The 24,344-nt window shown below is 34.7% G+C and overlaps 1 protein-coding gene and 1 long non-coding RNA gene across 2 annotated transcripts; both read left to right on the top strand.

The window, feature by feature from the left end:
- The first annotated feature begins 810 nt into the window (after positions 1–810).
- Positions 811–8,023, top strand: LOC112419943 (uncharacterized). Its single transcript, XM_039831923.1, has 8 exons — positions 811–982; positions 1,295–1,390; positions 1,477–1,529; positions 2,126–2,480; positions 2,563–3,382; positions 5,097–5,540; positions 6,065–6,158; positions 7,581–8,023. The coding sequence occupies exons 1-5, from the start codon at positions 811–813 to the stop codon at positions 3,138–3,140; spliced, it is 1,254 nt and encodes a 417-aa protein (XP_039687857.1). The 3' UTR covers positions 3,141–3,382; positions 5,097–5,540; positions 6,065–6,158; positions 7,581–8,023.
- A 7,358-nt stretch (positions 8,024–15,381) lies between these two features.
- LOC112419862 (uncharacterized) lies at positions 15,382–15,791 on the top strand. The gene is made up of 2 exons (XR_003009930.2): positions 15,382–15,512; positions 15,620–15,791. It is a non-coding gene; the product is annotated as an uncharacterized lncRNA (long non-coding RNA).
- Positions 15,792–24,344: the final 8,553 nt, after the last annotated feature.

The following is a 24,344-nucleotide window of genomic DNA, read 5'->3' on the forward strand; positions in this document are numbered from 1 at the left end:
TATAAGTCCAAATACAACACTATAAACGTCAGCCTTCCCGAGACCTCCACAACGTCTCCGCTAGTCTGGATGGATCCCGTCAAGATCTAGGCTCGGAAACTTCTCATGAACTTGTCCAAGAGCATCGTGAAAGCCGTTGTCATAATCAACTACCCCCTGACTTGTCAATTCAGAGAGCCTAGCTTGCGCCTTGTCTCGCTCTTCCTAGGCGGCGACCATAAGAGATTGAATTTTAGTTTTGGCTTTCTCTAGAGCTTGATACTTCTCACTAGAGAGTTGCAAATCCGACTCGGCCTTCGCCAACTTACTAGTAGCATGGTTATACGAATTTTCCAATTCCGCGCACCGTTCCTCAAGTGGAGTGATCTTATCTTTCAATGATTGTAAAAGATCGAGGTACTCCTGGCGCTGGCCTAGACAAAGTCTCTCGGTGGAGTTAGCCAATGCACTTGTCCAAAGAGAGTATGCTCTCATGGCTTTCAGAGACTCGTTGATTACAAGCTTCTTCATCTTTGCTTTGTCTCCTTGGTTGGATACCTCATTCAAAGTGTGGTTAAAGGGAAATTCAACATCCCACAATGAGGAGTCCTCGGCACTAGACTTGAAAGTCGCTAGCTTAGATCGCCAAGTTCCAGGTGAACCCACGTAAGGAGCAGGCTCCGAAGCCTCTAGCTCAGCATGTTCCTCAACGACTTCAGGGATCACTACCATAGAAGAATTAGGGCGACGTTTTTTGGAGCTCGTCTTTGAAGGTGGGTCTTTTGGGTGAGCAGTAGAGCCTCCAATGTGCTCGTCTAGTCTAGGGCTGAAATGGTCTACCCATGTCAGTCCACAGTCCACCAAGTGTCATGCCTGTTAAGGCGTAGACGTTTGTTCTTTAATCCGGTCGATCTGTACCAGTCCACAATCCACCAAGCGTTAAGCCTGTTAAGGCGTAGACGTTTGTTCTTTAATCCGATCGATCTGTACCAGTCCAATAATGGTTGGTGTGGTGTACATTGTGCCAAAACTTAGAACCAAAATGTTGATAATTTTTCCTTCGGTTGCCTATTTAACTTCGTGTTCTACAATTAGTATTGGTCCCTCTTCAATTCAAATTTGTTTAATTTATGCTTAAGTTTTGTTTAATTTTTTTATGTAGGGACTAAAAAACCTATTAAAATTAAGTAAGGACTAAACTTAGAAATTCCCAAATTTATAGGGACGAAAAACATATTTAACCCAAAAATTAATTAATTGCAAATTTTGTCCTTCATTTTGTTTTATATAGTTGGTTTTATTATTAAAATCGCAGGTGGTTCTGCGATCCATACCACAGATTCATCCGACGTCCATTTTGTTGATAATGATCTCGCCTTAATGCAACTTTTTTACGAGAGTGAAGGACAAGGTGAGTAGTGGTCATCTTAACTTTGAAAGTTAGTGTATATGATCCATGAGGTTAATTTTTTTTTTCTTTCAATCTTTACTTTTCAGAATATCTAGATATTGGTAAGATGAACACTGTTTGTCAGAAATGTGGCGGTTTGGTATGCTGAGAGGACCGGTAAACATTATGCTGCACTTACGCCAAAAATTTCATTGTGTTGTCTAAAAGGGAAGATTAAGTTGCCGCTCATGTTGGAACCTCCACCTCTAATTAGGAATTTATTTGTTGGAAATGATATTAGGAGTTCCCACTTTCTTTCAAATGTTAGATCTTACAACATGTTTTCCTTTACTTCCATGGGTGGTAGAGTCGAATCTAGAAGCAATGATGGTGGGGGGCCCAGACCTTTGTTATATCCGGACAAAGTTACCATAGGATTGGGAGTCTTATTCCGAGTGAAGGCCAACGTCCAAAATTTTGTCAGCTATACATATACGACACTTAGAACGAACTCTCTAATCGATTGTCCCATTTCAGGTTAGTCATGAGTCTTGGTTATTAATATTTGTTAGTTGTTGATGTTTTGGCACCTATGATTTTCTCAAGTATTTGATTGTATTTGTTGTATTTAGGATGCAAGAAAGGGCCAGCGAGGATTCTATTGTATTTTACGGCAAACGGTTATTCCAACAATTTGTCGTTGATATGTATTCCATGATAGAGTCACAACGTTTATCTTTTATTCGAAATAACTAGAGTTCAATACGTTCAGGATTTCTATTGGGTGTGGAGGAGGTTGTTAGTCGTGGGGACTATGATGCATCTTTGATTGGAAACCGTGTTGTTTTGCCAGCTTCATTCACTGGTGGTAGGAGCTATATGTTTAACAATTGCCAGGATGTCATGGCAATCTGTAAGAAGTTTGGATATCCCGATTTGTTTCTCACCTTTACCTGTAATCCCAAATGGGTGGAGATTCAGTGTCATTTGTCGAAGTCTGGCAACCAGGCAGTCTATAGGCCAGATATTTGTTGTAGAGTATTTCATATTAAGTTGGAACAGATGATGGCTGATTTCAAAAGCGGAAAATTTTTTGGAACAGTTATAGCAGGTGTGTACTTATTGTTTTTTTTTTAGCTCCCTTTTTTTTTTTTTTTTGTAAATGACAAGTTAATTGAATCTGCATTTTATAGGGATGTACACAATTGAGTTTCAAAGGCGTGGGTTGCCACATGAATATATTCTCTTGTGGCTTGATCCAAGGGATAAGTTGGAGTTTCCTGACGAGAGGATTTATCCTAAACTCTATGCATCAGTTACAAGTTTTATGATTCACGGTCCATGTGGGTTTGCTAGACCTAATTCTCCATGCATGAAGGATAGGCGTTGTACTAAGTTTTACCCAAAGAAATTTGTCTCTCGGACTTCTTTTGATGAGAGGGGGTATCCTGTCTATCGGCGTCGAGACCTTGGGTACAAAGTTTTGAAGAAGGATGTTGAGTTAGACAATCGTAGTGTTGTTCCGTATAATCCTATGCTTATTATGAAGCACAATGCTCATATCAATATTGAGTATTGCAACAAATCCAACTGCATTAAGTATATGTTAAAGTATATAACCAAGGGTGTTGATAGGGTGACTGCTACATTAAAGATGAATGATGAGGAGTGCGTTGATGAGATACAACAATATCATGATTGTCGTTACCTTTCTCCTTCCGAGTCGATATGGAGGATTTTCAAGTATGATATCCACAAGAGATGGCCCTGAGTTCAACCTTTGACTTTTCACCTTAAGGGCGAGCAGATGGTTTTTTTAAGGAAAATTCTAATTTGGGTAACGTGTTGGACATGAATAAGAACAAGGATACGATGTTTCTTGCATGGATGGAGGCCAATAAGAGACATGTGGCTGGAAGGAGTCTTACTTATACGAAATTTCCAACGAAATTTGTGTATGATTCAGACAATCGTAGGTGGAAACCACACACAGAAGGGTCAATCAATTGGAAGGTTGACTTTTGTAGCACCTAGTGTAACAGCCCGATTTTCGTTAGATTTATTTTAATTACTTTTATTGTGTGTTATATGTGCTTGTGCGTGATTAATCATCATTGGGTGCATTTTCATGGGTTTTCGTGTTAGAAGGGTAAATTAGTCATTTTGGACTTAGGGGTATTTTGATCATTTTGTGAGAATGGGTAAATTATAAGTTTTGGTGAGAATTACTTTTAGTATTTAGTGAGAACCGTCGTTTAACTAAGTTACTAGATTAGAAGTTAATATTTTACCGATTAGTGATCGTTGGTGATATTTTACCGTTATGTGACCGTTATTAGTGATTTGTCGTTGAGTGTGTAGAAACATTTTAGAATTAAGTTGGAATGGGTTAAATCCATTAAGCTTTATAGTTAGGCCTATTAAGGGGACTTACTATAAAAGCCTTGTCTTAGAGAAAATTTCCTCACACTTTCATTTTCATAAAATATTTTTGAGAGAGTGAGAGAGAGAAAGTGGGACCAAGAGGAAAATGGTTAGAGAGAAGAGGAACTTGAAGAATCAAGGATTGGGGGAGAGCTAGGAGCAAAATTGAAGCCTAAGCTAGGGAGATTAATCTAACTAAGGTAAGGGGGTTAGAATTCATCATAATCATTTATTGCAATTTTTCAATTATTGTATGAAAAGTGCTTAATTAGGTGAATTGATTAATTGTTCATAAATGATGAAATTCGTGCTCTAATTATGATGACATGTTTGGATATGTGAAAATATGCTCAATTGGTTGAATCATGCTATGTTGTTGTTGAATTGTGATAAGATTCATGATCAATTGATGTTGTTGTTGCTAAGTGATGTTGTTGATGGTAATTCATGGCTTGGGTATGAATGATTCATGATTTGTTGTTGAGAAATGAGATGTTGTTGGTGGTTTGATAAAAATTGGTGAATTGGTCCAAATGTCAATTGTTTTCATGTTTGTTGAGTCTTTGTGAGTCTTTTAGTCATATTGACCTGTAAACAACAACTGGAAACATATTTGGGCGTTGGGAGATCAAAATTTAGGTTTTGGGGTGAAAAATGGTTTAAATCCGTGAAAAATTCTGCAGAACTGATTACTGTTCGCTTAAGCGAGCCGGAAGCGAGCAGTAAGCGAACAATCGCTACTATAAGTAGTTCGCTTAAGCGAAAAATCCGTCGCTTAAGCGAAATGCTCTCTGACAGCATTTCTTATTCCGCGTTCTTGTGTCTTTTTCACATGTTTCTGTTTTGAATTGGCCTTTGGTGTAAACATGAAAGTTTTAGATAATTATGTTAGCTTTCTAATGGATTTGGTTTGACTTCCAAATGATTTTTAGAACTTTAGTTATGATTAAATTACTACACATGGGTCATGTGGATTTTTGTGAAAACTTATCATAACTTTTTCTATAAGCCGTGAAACTTTTCCAAACATGATATTGGGTTTAATGAAGTACTTAGAGTGAATAATTGAGTATCCATTTATGTATTTGGGAATGTGAATGTGTTGATGGTTTGAGAAATATTTTGGGTGGAATTGAATCGGTGAAAACGAGTTTTTAGCTAAAATGTCGTTTTAAGTGATCACGTGAAATAAGCTATGTTTTAGCGATTGAACTTGAGATGTTAGAGTTGAAAATGATGTGTGTAATACCCCGCATGTAAAAAATTCAATATCAGTTATTTTATCTTTGGAATTTTTTTTTAGGGAAGGACAAAATGGTAATTGTGCATAAGACTTTTCAGGACTGAAACATACGGACTATGGGGAATGAAATATTTCACTTAAAACTTTTACGATATTTTATCGGATATTCTAGTTTGAAGAAGAGTGTAGAAAAGGGCATTTTGGTCATTTCTTACCTAAGGATACAAATAAGACAAAACATGAAATTTCTACACTTTTCTCCATCTTTCTCTCTCTCTCTCTCTCTCTCTCTCCAAAATTTCAGATTTTTCTTCTCTCTTCCTCTCTAGCTCACGTCTTCTCTACCTCTCTTCACCCAATCCACCAAAAATCATTAATTCTTCATGAAATCATCATGAAAATTGTTTAAGAGTGTCCCTTGTAGTGATTAGACCAAGAAGTTCAAGGTTTGAAGTGGAATCTCAAGTGGGAAGCTTATTCTAGTAAGAGTTTATTTCAAACAAGGTGAGAATCCTAAATTAAGCTTGAATTTGAATTGTTATAGATTGAATTGTTGATTAAGTTAATGGGTATGTGAATTGTGTGAGAAAGTTTGAATTTCTATGACAATTTTCATATTATAGTAGCTTGGTTCATGAAATGAGATAATTAGAGAATTTTTGTTGAAGATCATTGTTAATGGGTTGTTGTTGATGTAAGAAAGATGAGTTGGTGATCAAAATGGTGTATTATTGTTAAAGGTGTACTTGAACCTTATGAAAATTGGGTAAAAATTCGTATGGCATGTTGGTAGTATATGCATCATATCTCTTTCTGTGTAATCTGGAATTAAGTAGTTGTTGAAGTTTCGGATTCTACACTTATTTCCCTTCAGTTTGAATATAAACTTTGCATGACTCGGATTAAGAATGGACTCAGAAAACACATTTAAAGTTTGGAAATTCATGCTGAAAATGGCTACGGGTTTGATGTGGATTTTTCCGAAATAAGCTACAATGTGAATTCAAATTGGTTATAAATGATTTCAGGTTAATTATAGATGCACTTATGGTTGAGCATGAAGTTGGTTGAGGTTTGAAATGCAAAAGTGAGACGAGCCTATGCCATTTTAAAGGATTAAAGGTGAGTTCCTTTAGCTTAGAACCCACCTTTGGGAATGGATTATGATTATGTTAGATTAATGAGATAACATGAATAATTAGGCCATTTTTATGATTTCTTGTCTTTTGTGCAAGCATGACTACTATGCCATATGAATGATACATTTGAAACATAATAGATATGAGATAGTAGAATGATTATTTCTGAACTAGGTACAATTATTAGTTATTCTAAAATCTCTTTTATGTTAATAAGTATGTTTATGTTAGCATAATTGTTGGAGGGAAATTTTTTCAAGACAATTGATATGTAAAATTATGGTAATGATTTGAAATACAGTCTATGAGTAATATGCTCACAATGAATTATAGAAAATCACAGAAAAATGGAAATGAGTAGAAAAACTTGAAATGAGTAACATGATCATAGAAAAAGAAAGAAAGAAAGAAATAAATAATAATAAATTTGATAAAATCTCCGTTTGCTACAACGAAGAGATAATGTAGCCTATGAGGAACGGCTCATAGTAACAAATGTGAAACTCTGTTTGCTACAACGAAGAGATAATGTAGCCTATGAGGAACGGCACATAGTAATGAATGTGAAACTCCGTTTGCTACAACGAAGAGATAATGTAGCCTATGAGGAACGGCTCATAGTAAAGAATGTGAAACTCTGTTTGCTACAACGAAGAGATAATGTAGCCTATGAGGAACGGCTCATAGTAACGAATGTGAAACTCCGTTTGCTACAACGAAGAGATAATGTAGCCTATGAGGAACGGCTCATAGTAACGAATGTGAAACTCCGTTTGCTACAACGAAGAGATAATGTAGCGTATGAGGTACGGCTCATAGTAACAATAATGAAATAGTTACCGTTCGCTATAATGAAGAGATAATATGATATATAGCATATAATGAAATGTATAACTAATGATACTCATATTAACATGAAAATTATGTTTAATATGAATTAGCTACGAAGCCATATCTTATGGGCATTTTGCCAATCATTGGAAATGATGAATTTTAGTTACGGAACTACGGAACTCCGGCTCAGTTAGCCGAAACTAGTTGTTACCAAAAAAAAAAAAAAAAGAATCAGAGACATACCCAGATAAGTATGTCAAAGTATAAGCTATACTAGAATACGATATATTGGATTTATGTTTATGATTATTATTATGATTATGGTGATTATGCTTATGATTGAAGTTATGAGTATGACTATATTTATGATATAATCAAAATAGTATTTCAGACAGCGATTTTAGTTATCCCCTGATTGCTCAGTTATGCATAATGAAATCATATAAACCCGAAATGGGTTGAGTTTAGTAACAGATGGCGATCTTAGATTCCCCGAGATTGCCTACAGCCTAGGATAGGTGGAACTCACTAAGACATTTTGTCTCACCCCAATCCTTTTTATTTATTTCAGACGTACAAGTTATTATACAACATGATGGTTCGTGATGAAGAAGCAGAAGTCGCTTGAAGTTTCGCGTCAGTAGTGTTAGTGTTACTTCAGAGGTATAAGACGAGAATTTTTGTATCTTATTCAGAGGAAATTTTTATTGTTGTAATTTTAATGTATCCATTGCCAAGTTTAACACTCATGCTAGATATCCTAGGTAATTTCTAGTAGGGGTGTTACAATGTGTTATTTTGCTGTTTTGATTCATATTTTTGCTGGAACATATTTTACATGGTCAAAACTTGGAGTTTCTAAATGGTTTGAAACTTGTGTTTGTGTCGTTCGGTTTTTCGGAAATTGTCGGAACTTGGAATTTTGTGAACAAAAAGGATTGCAAGCTTGGTCTCATATAGACTTAGACAAGGCTTGTAAGTTTAGTACAATGTCTTAAACATGTCAAACTTGATTTTCGGGTGGGATTGTGGAAAATGTGAACTTGGGTTTTATCATACGAACTTAAGCTATTCTTTGAACTAATGTTTAATGGTTTGTAAGTGGCTTAAGCTCATAACTATATGATTGATTAAGATTGTTTGGTGAGTTTTCAAACTTTATATTGTTACCTTACTTGAGAGTTATCAAGGTTGGCCGTTTGCCACTTGATATGGTTTTATCAGAAATGATTCTTTTAAGTCAAATATCTTATGATCTTTCGTGACTAACCTTGTATGACTAAATTGTGATGTGTGAATGAATTGTTATGTGTTGGATATGATATTTATCATGAGATGTGTATGTTATCTTACTTAGAATGTAAGAAATGTTATCTTACTTAGAATGTAAGATATTTATCATGAGATATGAGATAGTTAATGTTGAATGACATTGTTGATTATTGATGATCATGTTGATGTGGTGATGATGAGTATTATGATTTGATTGTGTATGGGCATGTTTTCTTGATAATGCAAATGTTGTGGAGATGATCAATATATATGGAAGTTGTCCTCTATATTGTGGTGAAAATTGTGGATTGATGTCGCATTATCGAGTCTTATTACATGTCCATGCATCATAGTCGTGTTGAGATTTGATATGATGTTTTTGTTGAATTATTGGGCTCCGGCTTAGCAGAGATCATTTGGTGATCTAGTTTTGTGGACTTCGGTCTTGCAGAGATCCATTAGTGATCTAGTTTTGTGGACTTCGGTCTTGCAGAGATCCATTAGTGATCTAGATTGTGGGTTTCGGCCTTGCAGAGACCTTTGACGGTCTAGATATAGGTGACGACCTTGAGGTGATTTGGTACCACATGCATATATGTGTCGGGCTAGGAACACATCATGCATAAGTCTTATTGGTGAAATGTAATTGATGATTGTGCATGCATAAGTGTGATTTGATGATTGTTCATGACACATGTGATTGGTGAATAATTGAGCTGAATCTTTGAGAATGATGGTATATGTATTTATACGTGAATATTATTATTGATCAAGTACATGATGGTTAAATTGGAATATTCATGTTAATTGTTATGTGGATTATGATGATGTAATACTTACCCCTAGTGGTTTTGACCGCCTACCTGTCTGTATGGATGGGTAGATGTTGTGCAGGATTAGTTGCTTGGTGAGTTCTTGTGCTTGGTGGATATCGGGAGCTATCTCCGGTATCGGTGTTTAGAGAGTCTAGGTTGGCTCTGTAACACCCCATTTTCCCAACTTGAAATTTTTTGCATAATAATCAGAGTATTCAACTTAAACAGGATGTCACACTTCTTTAAAAGATAAATAGAGTAAAAATTTTATTTACTTAAAACATCTGCTTCCAATAATTTTCAATAAACGTCGCAGTGGAAAATAATTATTCTTTCAACAAAATTGGCACTAAGGCCTCAACATAAACAACGTCATAAAAAATTCAACAAAAAGGTTCAACAATGAAATCATAAAAAATACGTAACGATGGAAATAAATATCAAAGTTCCCATCCCGTTACGTATCAGAGCGACTCCTAAGACGACACAAGGAATCAACTCACATCAGCGGTTACTCCTGGTTATCTGCACGTTACCCACGTAGAGGCAACATTCAAACAGAAGGGGTGAGATTTCACATTCAATAATAATAAGCATATAATTCTTAAAAGAATTCAACAACACATAACAACATCTATTCATCATTAGTAAAACTAATAAACAATAATTTAAGTAAGAGAATTTATCAACATAAACAACAACAATTAAACAATGTTAATGCTTCACATAATTTCAATTATAAATGATCAATTAACTTCAAATCATCATTAACAATGCTTCACATAAACAACATAAACAACATCAATAAATAGTATTGATACTTCACATAATTCCAACTATAAATCATTAATTATTTCGACAACTTGACAACAAGACGACAACACCGACAACTCGACATCAACGACAATGCAACGACAACAACATCAACTTGACAAATGCAATATGCATGTGGTACCAATCAGGGCATCAAGGCCCCAACTTTAAGAGCGAATAAGGCTCACATGGCATCAAGTCCCCAACTTTAAGAGCGAAAAGGCTCACAGGGCATCAAGCCCCCAACTTATAGAGCATAAGCTCTCAGGGCATCGAGCCCCCAACGTATAGAGCGAAAAAGGCTCACAGGGCATCAAGCCCTCAACTTTAATGAGTATGCATGGACTCGACAACCATCAACTTTAACAACTTAGACAACTTCGACAACTTAGACAACTTCAACAACTTGTACGACTTCAACAACGACTTTGCATCATAATATCATAATTTATCAATGTATACATTCATATAGTAATTCATTAATTATGAACAACATCATATAACATCATATTTATCAACATATACATTCATATAATAATTCATAAATCATGAACAACATCATATAACATCATATTCATCACAACATAGGTTAAATACTCTTAAACACCTTAATTGAACTCATAGTACACAAGCTTTGAAGTTTGGAGACAATCCATAAGTTTTGGATTGACTTAGAAATAGTTATGCAGAATTTTCATAAAATTTCACTAAGACCTCCTTGGAGTATTTTCATCATAACTCTAAAACCAAAAATCATTTTCAAGTCAAACCAATGCCACTGGAAAGCTAACACAATTATCTACAACTTTCATGTTTACACCAAAGGTCAATTCAAAACAGAAACGTGTGACAAAGATGCAAGAACATGAAACAGGGCATGCTGTCAGAGAGCAACTCGGGAAAAACCCATTTTTCACCCCAAAACCGCAATTTTAACTTCCCTGTGCTCAAATTTGATCCCAAAGTTTGACTAAACATTTATACACATCAAAAGAGACTCAAAACCATATAAAACTTGACCCAAAACATTATTTTAGAAAATCATCAAAAAACAACATCATATTTCACCAATTTTGAGCAAAAACACAAGTATACATATATACATAACTTAAGCATATAAATTCATCATCAACAACTTAATTAACATCAAAATCACATATCCAAACATTGCATCAAAACATAAACACAAATTTCACCAATTAAATCCACAATAATCACTTTATACAAATAGGCACTTATGGGTAGAAGTAGAAAAAGAGATTATACAAAAGATTATGAGTGAAATTTAACCCTAATTTTTATAACATCAAAACTAACAACAACTACAAGGTTAAACCTTTTTTTAGAATTATACAACCCATTATTAAAGAAAGCTAGTCCCACCCTTACCTTAGATTGATCGACGAAGGACTCTACCGCTTTCTCTCCTCTGGCTCTTCTCTTCTCTTGTTTCCTCCCTTTTTCTCCAAACACAGGTATCACGTAATCCTTATTTTCTAATTCTAACTCTCCCCTTTTATATAAATCTTTAACCTACTTATTTTCTCTTATTTCCAAATCTGCCCTCCAAGTCTCAATAATCTATTCTAATATATATATATATATATGTGCTCGTGATTTTCGGATATCAAACCATTAATTGATTTGAATCGTCAATCTTTGAACTCTTAATTTTTATTCGTGGGAAGGGAAAAAATGAGTAAAAACCCTTGTCGAGACTTTGGATTCGGGGGTTGGTTACGCGAAGGGAAGGTGCTAGCACCCTAAGCGTCTACGGTATTCCGTAGGAACCTCGTACCTAATATATCTTGTGCTAAATTCATTGCTTATTTGAAAATTATTACCTAAAAATCTAAGTGAAAGAATGGAGGGAGAAGAAGTATGTTTTTGGTTATTTTTATTTGATTTGGAAGGATAAAAATCCTATGCCTACATACCCTTAAAGAAAAGGGATCAAAACCAATGTAGTTCACCTAAAAAGTTTCTTTTGGTGGGTTGGTTGATTTTAAATTTTAGAAAAATGATTTTAAGAAGAGATAAGAGGCCTCAAGGCATGAGAGAAAATAAAGTGAGGTTGGTCAAATTTTAATTACAAGAAATCAAGTCTATTATGAATGTTAATTCAATTAAGCATTTGATTAAGAAAATAAAAGGAAAACACTTGGGTTACGAACCAAGGTTTATTAAAAAATATTTTTGAAGTTTTGACATATTTGATTTTTTTGAGAAAAATGATTTTTTAACTAACGGTGAAAACTAACATAACGGCGTAACGTAACATGAAATAAATGTGAAGTGTCGGTGCATATTCTCATTTATGGATATTTACAAGGGACCTAGATACATGCTAAAGTCTCAAGCAAGAAATATAAAATGCATGATTATATTACATCAAATTCCTAAATACACACTAAAAATAGCAACAATAAAATAAAATGACAAAAATTAAACATGCATGACATGATTCAAAGTACTAATGCAAATATACTATAAAAATAATAAAAAAAAACAGTAAATGAACAATTAACACAAAGCAAAATATTTTTTGTAAACTTTTAGAGAAATTTTAAGTAAAAGAGGTGCAGAAAGTAAAAATAGAGGTGACAAAAGTAAAACAGTAGTGAATTTTAAAAACAATTGGGCTCAGACTGGAAAGATCTGGACCGTTCGATGAATCAGAAGGTCTAGATCTAATCACAGCAAGTATCATCACAGCCACAGGATCTGAGATCCAACGGTCTAAAAGAGGATCCGGTTCGGTTCACTGGTTTACAAAAACGGTTTGGTTTAGTCACAGTATAAAAAGATTTCTCATGGTTTTTTATTCATTTGCAAGAAATTCTTCTCTCTCTAAAGTTCTCACTTCTCTCTAAAACAAAAGAACAAAACCGCCGCCCCCTACATACATTCCGGCACGATGGCCGGTGGTGCACCGCCGTGCCGGAGTTTCAAAACTCCGCCGTTTCAAAAATAAATTACCTTTTTAAACATCCTTTTCTTCATACGTTTCAAAAATCCACTTAGTTTTTACGAACAAACACCAAACAATCCTAGATCTGTAAATGAAGTTACGAAAAGAAAAAAAAATACCAAACGTGAGCGGATCTAGCTTTGCTCTTCTCTTTCTTGCTCGATCGGTTCGGATTTACTTCGATTCACGCTCCATTTTGCTCCGATTCACGCTCCAATCTCCTTCTCCGATTCCGGTTGAATTATGGCTTGAATGTGTTGGATTTACGGTTCTGTCGATTTGGTTGTGTTGTTAACTTGGAATCTTTTGTATTTTTTGTGGTGAAATCATGATACTGGAATTTTAGTGTTCATAGTGTTTTTTGTGTTTGATTTTAGAAATCGGAGAGAGAAATGAAATTAGGGTTTGGGTGTTGACTGCTGCGGCTGATTAAGTCTGGTTTTTCTCCCCCTTTCTGTATTTTGCAGGCTTGCTTTTATAGCATTAGGGTTGAAGGGAAAAAAGGAAACAATTTGCAGAAACAGCAACTGCATACTGAATTTGGAAACAAAATTTTGACAATCTGCCTGAATATGAGGCGTGTAAAAAAATATTTTTTTGGACCCCTGCTGGGATTTTTCGGACTCATTGACATTATAGCACAAAAACATAAAATAAACTATTAAATATATAAAAAGAGTAACTAATTTTAAAATCAAAACAAAAATTAAAACTAATAAAAGATGGAAATTAAACACTGAAATAAAAAGAAAATAAAGAGAGAAGAGGGCCCGACTCGGAATAAAAAATGAGGTACTTCAAAGTAACCTCTTTTGCCGAAATTTCGTCTGAAACGACGAAAATTCCCGACTTTAAAAATATGAATAAAATGGATAAGAATAGAGAAAAGTGGTCAAAATTTGGGGTATGACAGATGCCCATATTTAAGTTTCTCCTCACGGAGATTTAAAAAAATGAAAATTTTAAATCGACGGGTCGAAGAGACTTAAATACTAAGTACACCAATTTTTGACCAGTTGAAATGCCGAGAACGCAATGCTTATGAATATACTGGTATGAATGTCTATGATGCAATTATGAATGCAAAGACGGCAAGGATACATTGACTGGGGAACAAACTGATAGGTATTACTGGGGAGGAAATATTATTTATTACTGTTACTGCGATAAAGACGAACGTACGAAATGAAATATTGTCTATTACCTTTACTGTGGTAAAGAGCAACATAGGAAAGGAAATACCGTTAGTTACCTTTACAGGGGTAACGACCCACATACGAAACGAAATACCGTCAATTACCTTTGCTAGGGTAAAAACCAACATACGAAAGGAAATACCGTCAATTACCTTTACTGGGTAACGACCAACATACGAAAAGAAAATACTGTCAATTACCTTTACTGGGGTAAAAACCAACATATGGAAGGAAATAGCGCCAGTTACCTTTACTAGGGTAAAAACCAACATACGAAAAGAAAATACCGTCAATTACCTTTACTGGGGTAAAGACCAACATACGGAAGGAAATACCGTCAATTACCTTTACTGGGGTAAAGACCAACATACAGAAGGAAATACCGTCAGTTACCTTTACTGGGTAACGACCAACATACGAAAAGAAAATACTGTCAATTACCTTTACTGGGGTAAAAGACCAACACACGGAAGGGAATACCATCAGTTGGTATGCCCTTTATTATTTATGCATCTCCTATCCAACATTATGTGTATTGTGTGTGGTATTGATAATTTTAACTTGTTAGTTTTAATCTAGTACAAATTTAAATCTCATTGTTGTGTTTGATAATTTGAAAGTTGGTAAACAATTGATCCTGTTTTAGTTTTAAATATCTAGTTCGAATTTTGTTTATTGTTAATTTCATAAAATAAGTTAAAAATCAAGCCAAACTAAAGAGTTTTAAACATGGTAGATAAACCTCGTTTTTATAAAAAAAAAAAAAAACACATAAATTTTAATTTAAAAAAAATAATAAAATTCAATTGGGCTGGAAAAGTCATATTGGGTCAGATAAAGTCCAACCTGAATATAGCCGCCCCTAACCCGAACTCGAACTACCCCGCACACCAGTTTTGGGCACAATTGTGCAAGATGTCTGGACCTGTGGGTTGGACTGGGTTGCCACTTTGGGTCCGAACCCGCCCGATGTCCACCCCTACTATTGACTTCATTAAGAGGTATATGTTATGAATAAATTTTCACCTTGTAATTTTCTCCAAAAAATTTAATTATTCTATGGTAATTTTAATTTATAAATAAATGTGTTGCCACCTCTTTTAATTTATAAATAAATGTGTTGCCACCTCTTCAATGCATTATAATTTCTACAACTATATTTTGGTTTATGTAATACTTCAAATTGTTTAGATTTTTGAAATTTTCCCTTGTCCATTATGAAAGGATGAAATAGAAATAAAAAAAGTATAATAAAATTATTATAAATAATATACAAGATTGTTTTCATAGAGACAATTAAATAAAGTTCCAAATTCATGATTTGATTCTTACAACTCTAAATGGGCTAAGATCTCTTAAAATTATGAATCAAATTTTTAAGTTTGTTTATGCTTTGATAATCTTTTTTTCTTTATTTCTTGTTGTAACCAATGCTGGTAAGCCTTTTCTTTGCACCATTTTAAAAAAAAAATAATATTATATCATATACACACTATTTGATAACTTATTATTGACAATCATTTATTCTTATATGACATCGCAGGTCTTTTCCGCTGCAAAGTTGACATTGATTGTCCACAAATATTATGTTTCGAGAAACAAATAGCGAAATGCATTGATCGTATGTGTGAGTGTGTAAATTGCCAAGTGCATTGATCGTATGTCCACAAATATTTTTATGTTTCTATCAAAATTTCGTTTATGTTTCTTTGATATTTAATTTTCTTTGACAAGCTGAAAATCATATTATTATATTATAAATGTGTTGTTACATTTATTTTCGCAAAGAAGATATTGAAAACAACATCCTCAATTTAGAATTATACAACTTCTTCAACAAAGAAAGTCAATGTTTTAATATATTTAGTAGTTATTTTTCCCTTTCTGCATTTAGAATAAGATTGTCAACTTATATAAACTTTATACATATTAGTATATATTTCAATAATCATTGAAATATCTAAACTAAATGATTCAAAATAAGTTTGTTAAATTGTCATTTGTATGCCAAAAGCACACTTAACAACAAGTGTTTATACTCTTCACTTTGAAGATGCCTAAAATGAATAGACATATGAAATATATCGCAAAAGTTATTGATGAACGAAATTGGAAAATGATGGACGAAATTGGCAAGTACACCAAATAATAATAAGTAATAAAATAGTAAGTTGTATCGTTCTCCACTGAGATTGTCGTTCAACTCAATAGTTAGTAAAACTTATTTTAAAAGTGAAAATTAAATAAAGATTAATAGAATTGCAGAGTTAAATTGTCATGCCCAATGCAAGAATAAGTTTTTTGTGATTTAGATGATTAACGGTGATTAGGTTTCCTTGAATCTCTCCTTCGTCTTTATTGGAATTATCTTTTACGAAATAAAAAAACTTATGCAATGTATCATTGATTTAATGTATCACGACGGTCAAACCCACACTACAGTCTTTAGATAACTTGTGTAGGACCCGCCAAGCGGTTAGCTTGCAAATTTTAATTTTCTCTAAAAGTGTCATCCCTAGTGTGTCTAGTCAAGATATGTCTCTGTCATTTTTACCTTCATACAGCTATCAATTAGATAGTAAGTAAATACATGTAATTTGTCTTCATACAGTTATCAGACAGATAGTAGAAAATGTGTCTTTCATTTTACCTTCATACAGCTATCAATTCTGATAGTAAGTAATCCTTGTCATTTGTTTTCATACAACTCACATACAGATAATAGACAGTGTCTCTTTCATTTTACCATCACACAACTATCAATTTCGATAGTAGGTAATCCTTGTCATTTGTCTTCATACTACTATTATACAGATAGTAGACAATGTCTCTTTCATTTTACCTTCATACAACTATCGATCCCGATAGTAGGTAAATACATGTCATTTGTCTTCATACAGCTATCCGATACAATTAGTAGACAATGTCTTTTTCAATCTTACCTTCATACAACTATCGATCCTGATAGTAGGTAAATACATGTCATTTGTCTTCATACGACTATCATACAGATAGTAGACAATGTCTCTTTCATTTTACCTTCATACAACTATCAATTCCGATATTTGGTAATACATGTCATTTTACCTTCATACAGCTATCATGCGATAGTAGGTAAACTCAAGCTTTTGTCTTCATTAAGCTATCATTCTGAACTGATACGATAGTTGACAATCATTTTCTCCAGTGAAAATACATTACCCCCTAGCGGAGTCTGTAACACCCCATTTCCAAAACTAATTAAATAATAATAATTCAACATCAGAGTAAAACCCAAACGGGCATGTCACACTACATTTTTAAAATTTTCTTAAATAGAATATAAAAATCTATTTAATTAAACATCCTTCAAAATTATCATTAAATCTGCAGCGGAATATTCTCATCAAATCAACAACAATAACTGTTTAAACCTCCATAATAAATTCTTGGCATAAAAGCCTTAACAACATAAAATCCAATAACAAAAGGGCTACATCAGCAACAATCAAAATATGATACATAAGGAATGAAACATAATTAAGTAAACCCATCCCGAATGTATCAGAGCCCTAGACACTTGAGCCACCACCAACTACTCAGGATCACCTGCAAGTTACCCATAGGAAGGGCAACATTTTCAAGCAGAAGGGGTGAGATTCACAACAATAATATAGATAATGAATGCATCAATTGAATCTAACACCCTATCATAATAATTCATCAACATATATAAATATCATCATTATCAATATCATCAACAAATGGTAATTAAAAACCAACACAACGACTCATGCGACACATCACCACTCCACTAAGACTCCTCTAACAACACCCATGCATGTGGTACCATAATCAGGGCCGAAGCCCTCACCGCTGTAGAATTGTTAAAGCATTCATTTTCAGGACATAAGTCCTCACCGCTATACACGGCTTTGAACAACTAGTGTTCCACCGCTTTGAACGACAAGGCGTTCCAGAGCCGAAGCTCTCCCGCTTTTATGCTTATGCAACTAACCCTCTTGTGTATATCTACATACAACTCAACCAATGCATATATATGTATATGACTTACCACTCCAAAATGCAACATCATGTATAACTTAATTAAATGAAAGCATACGTTACAACCAACAACAACTCATTATAAACATTCCAGACATCCCAGAAAAATACACCATTTATAATAGCCATGCTTAAACACCAAGATAAACCAACAATCATCAAAACAGAACCAACAACTCAAAGTTTGGGAAACTCGCCTCGCGAGTACTTCTACTCGCTATGGCGAACTCAAGGAAAGGGTCACTTGCCATGGCGAGTTCAAGGCGAACAGAAAAATGGTGCTCTCGGGAGTTTTGACATTTTTCTCACTAAATCTTCAATTCTAAGCTCCCTATTCATCTTTTTAATCTAAAACTTGCTCCAGTCCTCTCTAAAATCATCTAGGTACTTAAAACTATCCATTTTACAGCTTATAACAACACTTCAAAAATCATCATCTCTCAGGTGCTTGCTCTCTATGGCGAGTGGCTCTGCTCGCGAGGCGAGCCATGAAGTTGCTCACTCGCGAGGCGGGAAGGTCTACTCGCCTAGGCGAGTGATGAATATCAGCACGACCAGAACCCAGAATTTTACCCAAAATCCCAATTTTCTCAATTCCACTCCCCAAATAAGTTTATAGATATGAAACTAAACGCTGTATGCAACCAGAACCTATTCCTAACATCAAAACATCACACTATACTCTCAAAACCCACTAATTCAACATAAACCTAGAATCCCCAATTCTACCAAAACCTGTTAAACTCAAAATCAGAATTCATAATCTATACTAATGAAGCAAACCTCACCCTTACCTTAGAATTGCAGAAAGAAATGTACATCAATTGATAAACTTGGCTTTACTTGCTCTTCTCTCCCTTTTCTCCCAAAACTGACAGTTTTCACGTAAAACGTATTCTGACTCTTTCTTTCTTTCTTAACTCCCTTCTTAACTTCCCTTTATTTTATTTATTCCCTCTTAATTCTAATAAATTCTAACATAACCCCCAAAACTCCAATTAATTCAAATTCTCGCTTATTCTAATTATTATTAAAATAAACTATATAATAAAATATAACACACCATAAAATCCACAAATATTATTTAAAATCATGAAAAGTGTAACACCCCGTTTTCCAACATAAAAATTTCGCATAAATAATCAGAGTTTTTCAACATAAACGGAATGTCACATTCTTTTCTTAAAATCATAAATTGAATAAATAACTATTTATCCTTTAAAATTCAAATACAAGATCTTTAATACTTCGCAGCGGAATTTATTTCAATAACTAAAACAGTCTTTGGCATGAAGGCCTCTTCATAAATGTCTCATAAAAATCCAATCTAAAAACATAGTCATAAATCTTCAAAAACAATACGTAAGGAATAGAAAAGTAATAACAAAGTTCCCATCCCGTTACGTATCAGAGCACCTAAGACACACGAGAAGGAAAGCTCACACGACATCAACTATTCTTGGTTACCTGTTAGTTACCCATGGTGGGCAAACAGAAGGGGTGAGATTTCACAAACAATAATATTAAGCATATAATTCATCAATTACATTTAACAACATAAGCATCATCAATCATATTTAACAACTCATAGACAACATCATGTAATCATCATAATATTCATCATAGATAGTAATATATCATAATTCACTTCTTTAATAGTTCATATAAAGAATCACAGCTTTAAACAATTTCATGATTTAACAACTTAACAACTCGACAACTTGATAACTTGACAACTTGACAACTTAACCTCTTGACTATGCAACTTAATCTTCTAATCATGCATGTGGTACCAATCTTTGAGCGTAAATAGGCTCCAGGGCATCAAGCCCTCAACTTTATTTGAGCGTAAAAAGGCTCCCAGGGCATCAAGCCCTCAACTTAATTGAGCAAAGGCTCCAGGGCATCAAGCCCCCAACAATGAAATGCTAATGCATGGACTCGACCTCGTAATATCTTAAATCGACAACCTCTTATATAATCCAATAATTTGGGACTTCATCATCTTAATCAACTTAGACCGACTCATGCAGCTTAGTTAAATAACAACAGCAGCACAACAGTATACAAAAACAGCATGACATAATAATATCAAATGCAAGTCAACAACGTCTCAATTATTCACATATAATTCAAGTAATGCATATACAATTATATCACAATATAACAACATCAAATAATAATCAACATCTTAAAACATCATATATACATATAACACTTCATCAATCATGGACAATATCGTATTCACAACATATACATTCATATACTAATTGATCAATCATATTCAATTATTCACTGTGACCTACGTGCAGTAATTTGACTATAACTCTAGTTCTATAAATTCTTTTGAAGTCAAACCAACGGCATTAGAAAGCTAACATTTATACCTACAACTTTCGTGTTTACACCTAAGACCAATTCTGTACCAATCAATACCGGTTTTCATTTCATATTCGGACAAAGTTGTGCTGAAATTCATAAAAATTCACTGTGACCTATGTGCAGTAATTTGACCTTAACTCATAAACCAAAATTCATTTTCAAGTCAAACCGACGCCACTGTAAAGCTAACACAATTATCTACAACTTTCATGTTTACACCAAAGGCTAATTCAAAACAGAAATGTATGAAAAAGACGCAAGAACATGAAACAGGACATGCTGTCAGAGAGCAACTCGGGAAAAAAACACACTTTTCACCCCAAAATCCCAATTTTAACTTCCCTATGCCCAAATTTGATCCCAAAGTTTGTCTAAACATTTATATACATCAAAAAAGACTCAAAACCATATAAAACTTGACCAAAAACATTATTTTAGAAAATCATCAATTAACCACTTTTAACCTTAATTCCCAAATTCTCAAAAACTAAAACCTACAACATGTTAAATCCAATTTTCAGAATCAATGACTTAAGATTATTGAATGTTAGTCCCACCCTTACCTTATAGATGAAAATCGCAGCACTCCTAGGTCTTCCCCCTCCTCTCGGCTTTTTCTCCCTGTTCTCCAAAATTGATCGTACGTTATGTATTTTTCTAAACTAGGTTTCTCCTATTTATAACCCTTTTTCTATTTTATCTTATTTCTCTTTCTCCCCCAAAACTCTCTAAAATCTCATAACAAACTCTCAACTCAATCTTATTTCTATTTTCAAATCTTAATCTATTAAATAACAACATAAGCCACTTAATAAATCACATAATCAAATAAATATATTTTAAACTCTTCTTAATAAATTTTAGACTCAATTAAATAATTAAATAAATCTAATAATTCAAAGAGGGCGTTACAAAAAGACTCCACATAAATCCAAAATAATTAAAATAACGACTAGGGCGTTACAACTCTCCCCAAATTACAGAATTTCGTCCTCGAAATCTTACCTTAAACAAACAACTCTGGATAAGAATCCCGCATCTTACTCTCCAGCTCCCAAGTCAAACTTTCACCAGTCGCTCCGTCCCAAACGACTCTCACAAGGGGTATTTCCTTGCCCATCAACGTCTTCACTTTCCGATCATCAATCCTTACCGGTAAAGTCTCCACCGTAAGGTTGTCTCTAACTTGCACATCATCTCTCGGAATAACATGCGAAGGATCCGCTACATACTTCCGAAGTTGCGACACATGAAACACATCATGCAAGTTCGAAAGATGTGGTGGCAAACCAACTCTATATGCCACAGTTCCAACCCTCTCTGATATCTGATACGGACCAATGAACATTGGAGTCAACTTCCTCGACTTCAATGCACATCCTACCCCTGTCATAGGAGTAACCCTCAGAAACACATGATCACCCTCCTGAAACTCAAGGGCCTTTCTCCGCTTGTCGTGGTAACTCTTCTGTCGACTCTGCGACGCTTTCATCTTGTCTCTGATCATCTTGACTTTCTCTGTAGTCTCATGAACCAAATCCGGTCCCAATACCACACTCTCTCCTGACTCAAACCAACATAAAGGAGTCCTACACCTCCGACCATACAAAGCTTCGAACGGTGCCATACCAATACTCGAATGGTAACTGTTGTTGTATGTGAACTCTATCAACGGTAGGTGACTATCCCAAGCTCCACCTTGCTCAAGCACACACACTCTCAACAAATCCTCCAATGATTGGATCGTCCTCTCCGACTGACCATCTGTCTGAGGATGATAAGCCGAACTCAACCTCAACTTCGAACCCAAAGCATCCTGCAAACTCTTCCAGAACCTAGAAGTGAACCTCGGATCCCTATCCGACACAATACTCGACGAAACTCCATGTAGCTTCACAATGTTATGAATATAAATCTCCGCCAACTGAACTACCGGATAACTGATGTTAATAGGAATGAAGTGCGCCGACTTTGTCAACCTGTCGACCACAACCCATATAGAATCATACCCTCTCGGAGTGTTTGGTAAACTCATCACAAAATCCATAGAAATGCTATCCCATTTCCACTCCGGTACATCCAATGGTGTCAACTGTAACAGCCCGATTTTTAGCTAGGTTTATTTTAATTACTTTTATTATGTGTTTGTGTGTGATTATTTGTGCTTGTGTGTATTTAATTGTCATCGAGTGCATTTTCATGGGTTTTCATATTAGAAGGGTATTTTGGTAATTTTGTGAGGATGAGTAAAATTATAATTTTTAGTGGGAATTGCTTTTAGTAATTAGTGAGAGTGGTTATTTCATTAAGTTACTAGAGAAAGTCGAGATTTTACCGTTAGTGACATTTTACCGTTATTAATTAAAATATCGTTTGGAGTGTAGTAATATTTTTGGTTTGAATAGAAACGGGTTAAGCCCACTAGAAACTAAGTTAAGCCCATTAGTAGAGATAACACTAGGGTAGTGTTAGAAGAACCAAATCATTTTCATTTCACAAAACATTTCTAGAGGGAGAAAGTGGGAAGAGAAGATAAGGGTTTGGAGAGAAGAACTTGAAGAATCCAATTGGGAAAGCTTAGGAGCTAAATTGAAGCCTAGGTTTGGTCTAATCTTCATCTAAGGTAAGGGGGTTAGTCTTTATCATAATCATGTTCATTCTTTGCACTTTTTCATGATTTGGATGAAATGGGTTGAAATGAATGAATGGATAATTGTTGCTAAATTCGTGCTCCTACTTTGATGATATGTTTGCATGCATGAATTGATAATAATTGTGTGATTGTTGGTTAAATTACATGTTTGAATATGTGAAAATGAAAAGTTATGAAAATTGTGCAAAATGGATGAATTTGACATGTTGTTGTTGAATTATGATGGAGGGTATGATTAGATGTTATGATTGTAGTTGATTGATGATGTTGATCTCATTTCATGACTTGGGTATGATTTACGTTGAGATGTTGTTGAGAATTGTGTTGAATTTGAAGAGATGAATTGTGGTTGTTTGAGAACTTATTGTCTTGAGAAAAATTATTTTAAACAATTTCATAACTTGTACAAATGCCCCGAAACGAGCGAGTTCGATGTGTTAGAGCCTCGGGTTATGCCTCAGATCACTTTTGATGATTGAGGATTTTGAACGTTCGGTTTATGACCGAAATTGGCGAAAACCCGCGGCCGAGACACGCGAAAACGCGCGTTTACGGAGCGCTGCGCCTGTAGTGGAGCGCTGGGCGCCCACTTATAGGGAATCAGCGCTTGGGCGCTGCACCTCTAGCGCCAGGCGCCCATGACAGGACAACGGGAACGTTGTTCCGTGTCCGGGTGCTTGGGGGTGGTCGTGCAGGGGTCCTAGGCGATCGTTTTGAAGTGTTCTTTTGCTGTTTTCACCTACTTTTCTATTGGAACACATTTGGCTTTGTCGGAACTTTAATTTTTCTAAATGGTTTGAAACTTGAGTTTGTGTCGTTTCGGTTTTTCGGAAATTGTTGGAACTTGGTCTTTGTGAACAAAAGGAGTTGCAAGCTTAGTCTACAGTTCTTATGGGCTTAGGCAATGCTTGTAAGGTTGGTACAATGTCTTAATCATGTCAAACTTGATTTTCGGGTGGGAATGTGGAATGTATAAACTTGGGATTTTCTCATACGAACTTAGGCTAACCTTTGAACTAATGATCGATAGTTCGTAAGTGGCCTATGCTCGTACTTATATGATTGATTAAGATTGAATTGTAGGATTTCAAACTTGAATAAGTTGCCTAGATTTGAAAATCATCAATGTTGGCCGTTTACCACATGATTTGGATTTTTTTGTCGGAAATGTTTCTTTAGCAAATTGTTT

The sequence above is a fragment of the Medicago truncatula genome, chromosome 3, assembly GCF_003473485.1.
Source record: "Medicago truncatula cultivar Jemalong A17 chromosome 3, MtrunA17r5.0-ANR, whole genome shotgun sequence".
Lineage (NCBI taxonomy): Eukaryota > Viridiplantae > Streptophyta > Magnoliopsida > Fabales > Fabaceae > Medicago > Medicago truncatula.

Excerpts from the sequence above, each read along its gene's own strand:
- LOC112419943 (XM_039831923.1), top strand. The coding sequence starts at position 811 with ATGGTCTACCCATGTCAGTCCACAGTCCACCAAGTGTCATGCCTGTTA. Across the intron at positions 983-1,294 it reads TCTGTACCAGTCCAATAATG|GTGGTTCTGCGATCCATACC; the intron begins GTTGGTGTGGTG and ends TTAAAATCGCAG. Across the intron at positions 2,481-2,562 it reads TTTTGGAACAGTTATAGCAG|GGATGTACACAATTGAGTTT; the intron begins GTGTGTACTTAT and ends TGCATTTTATAG.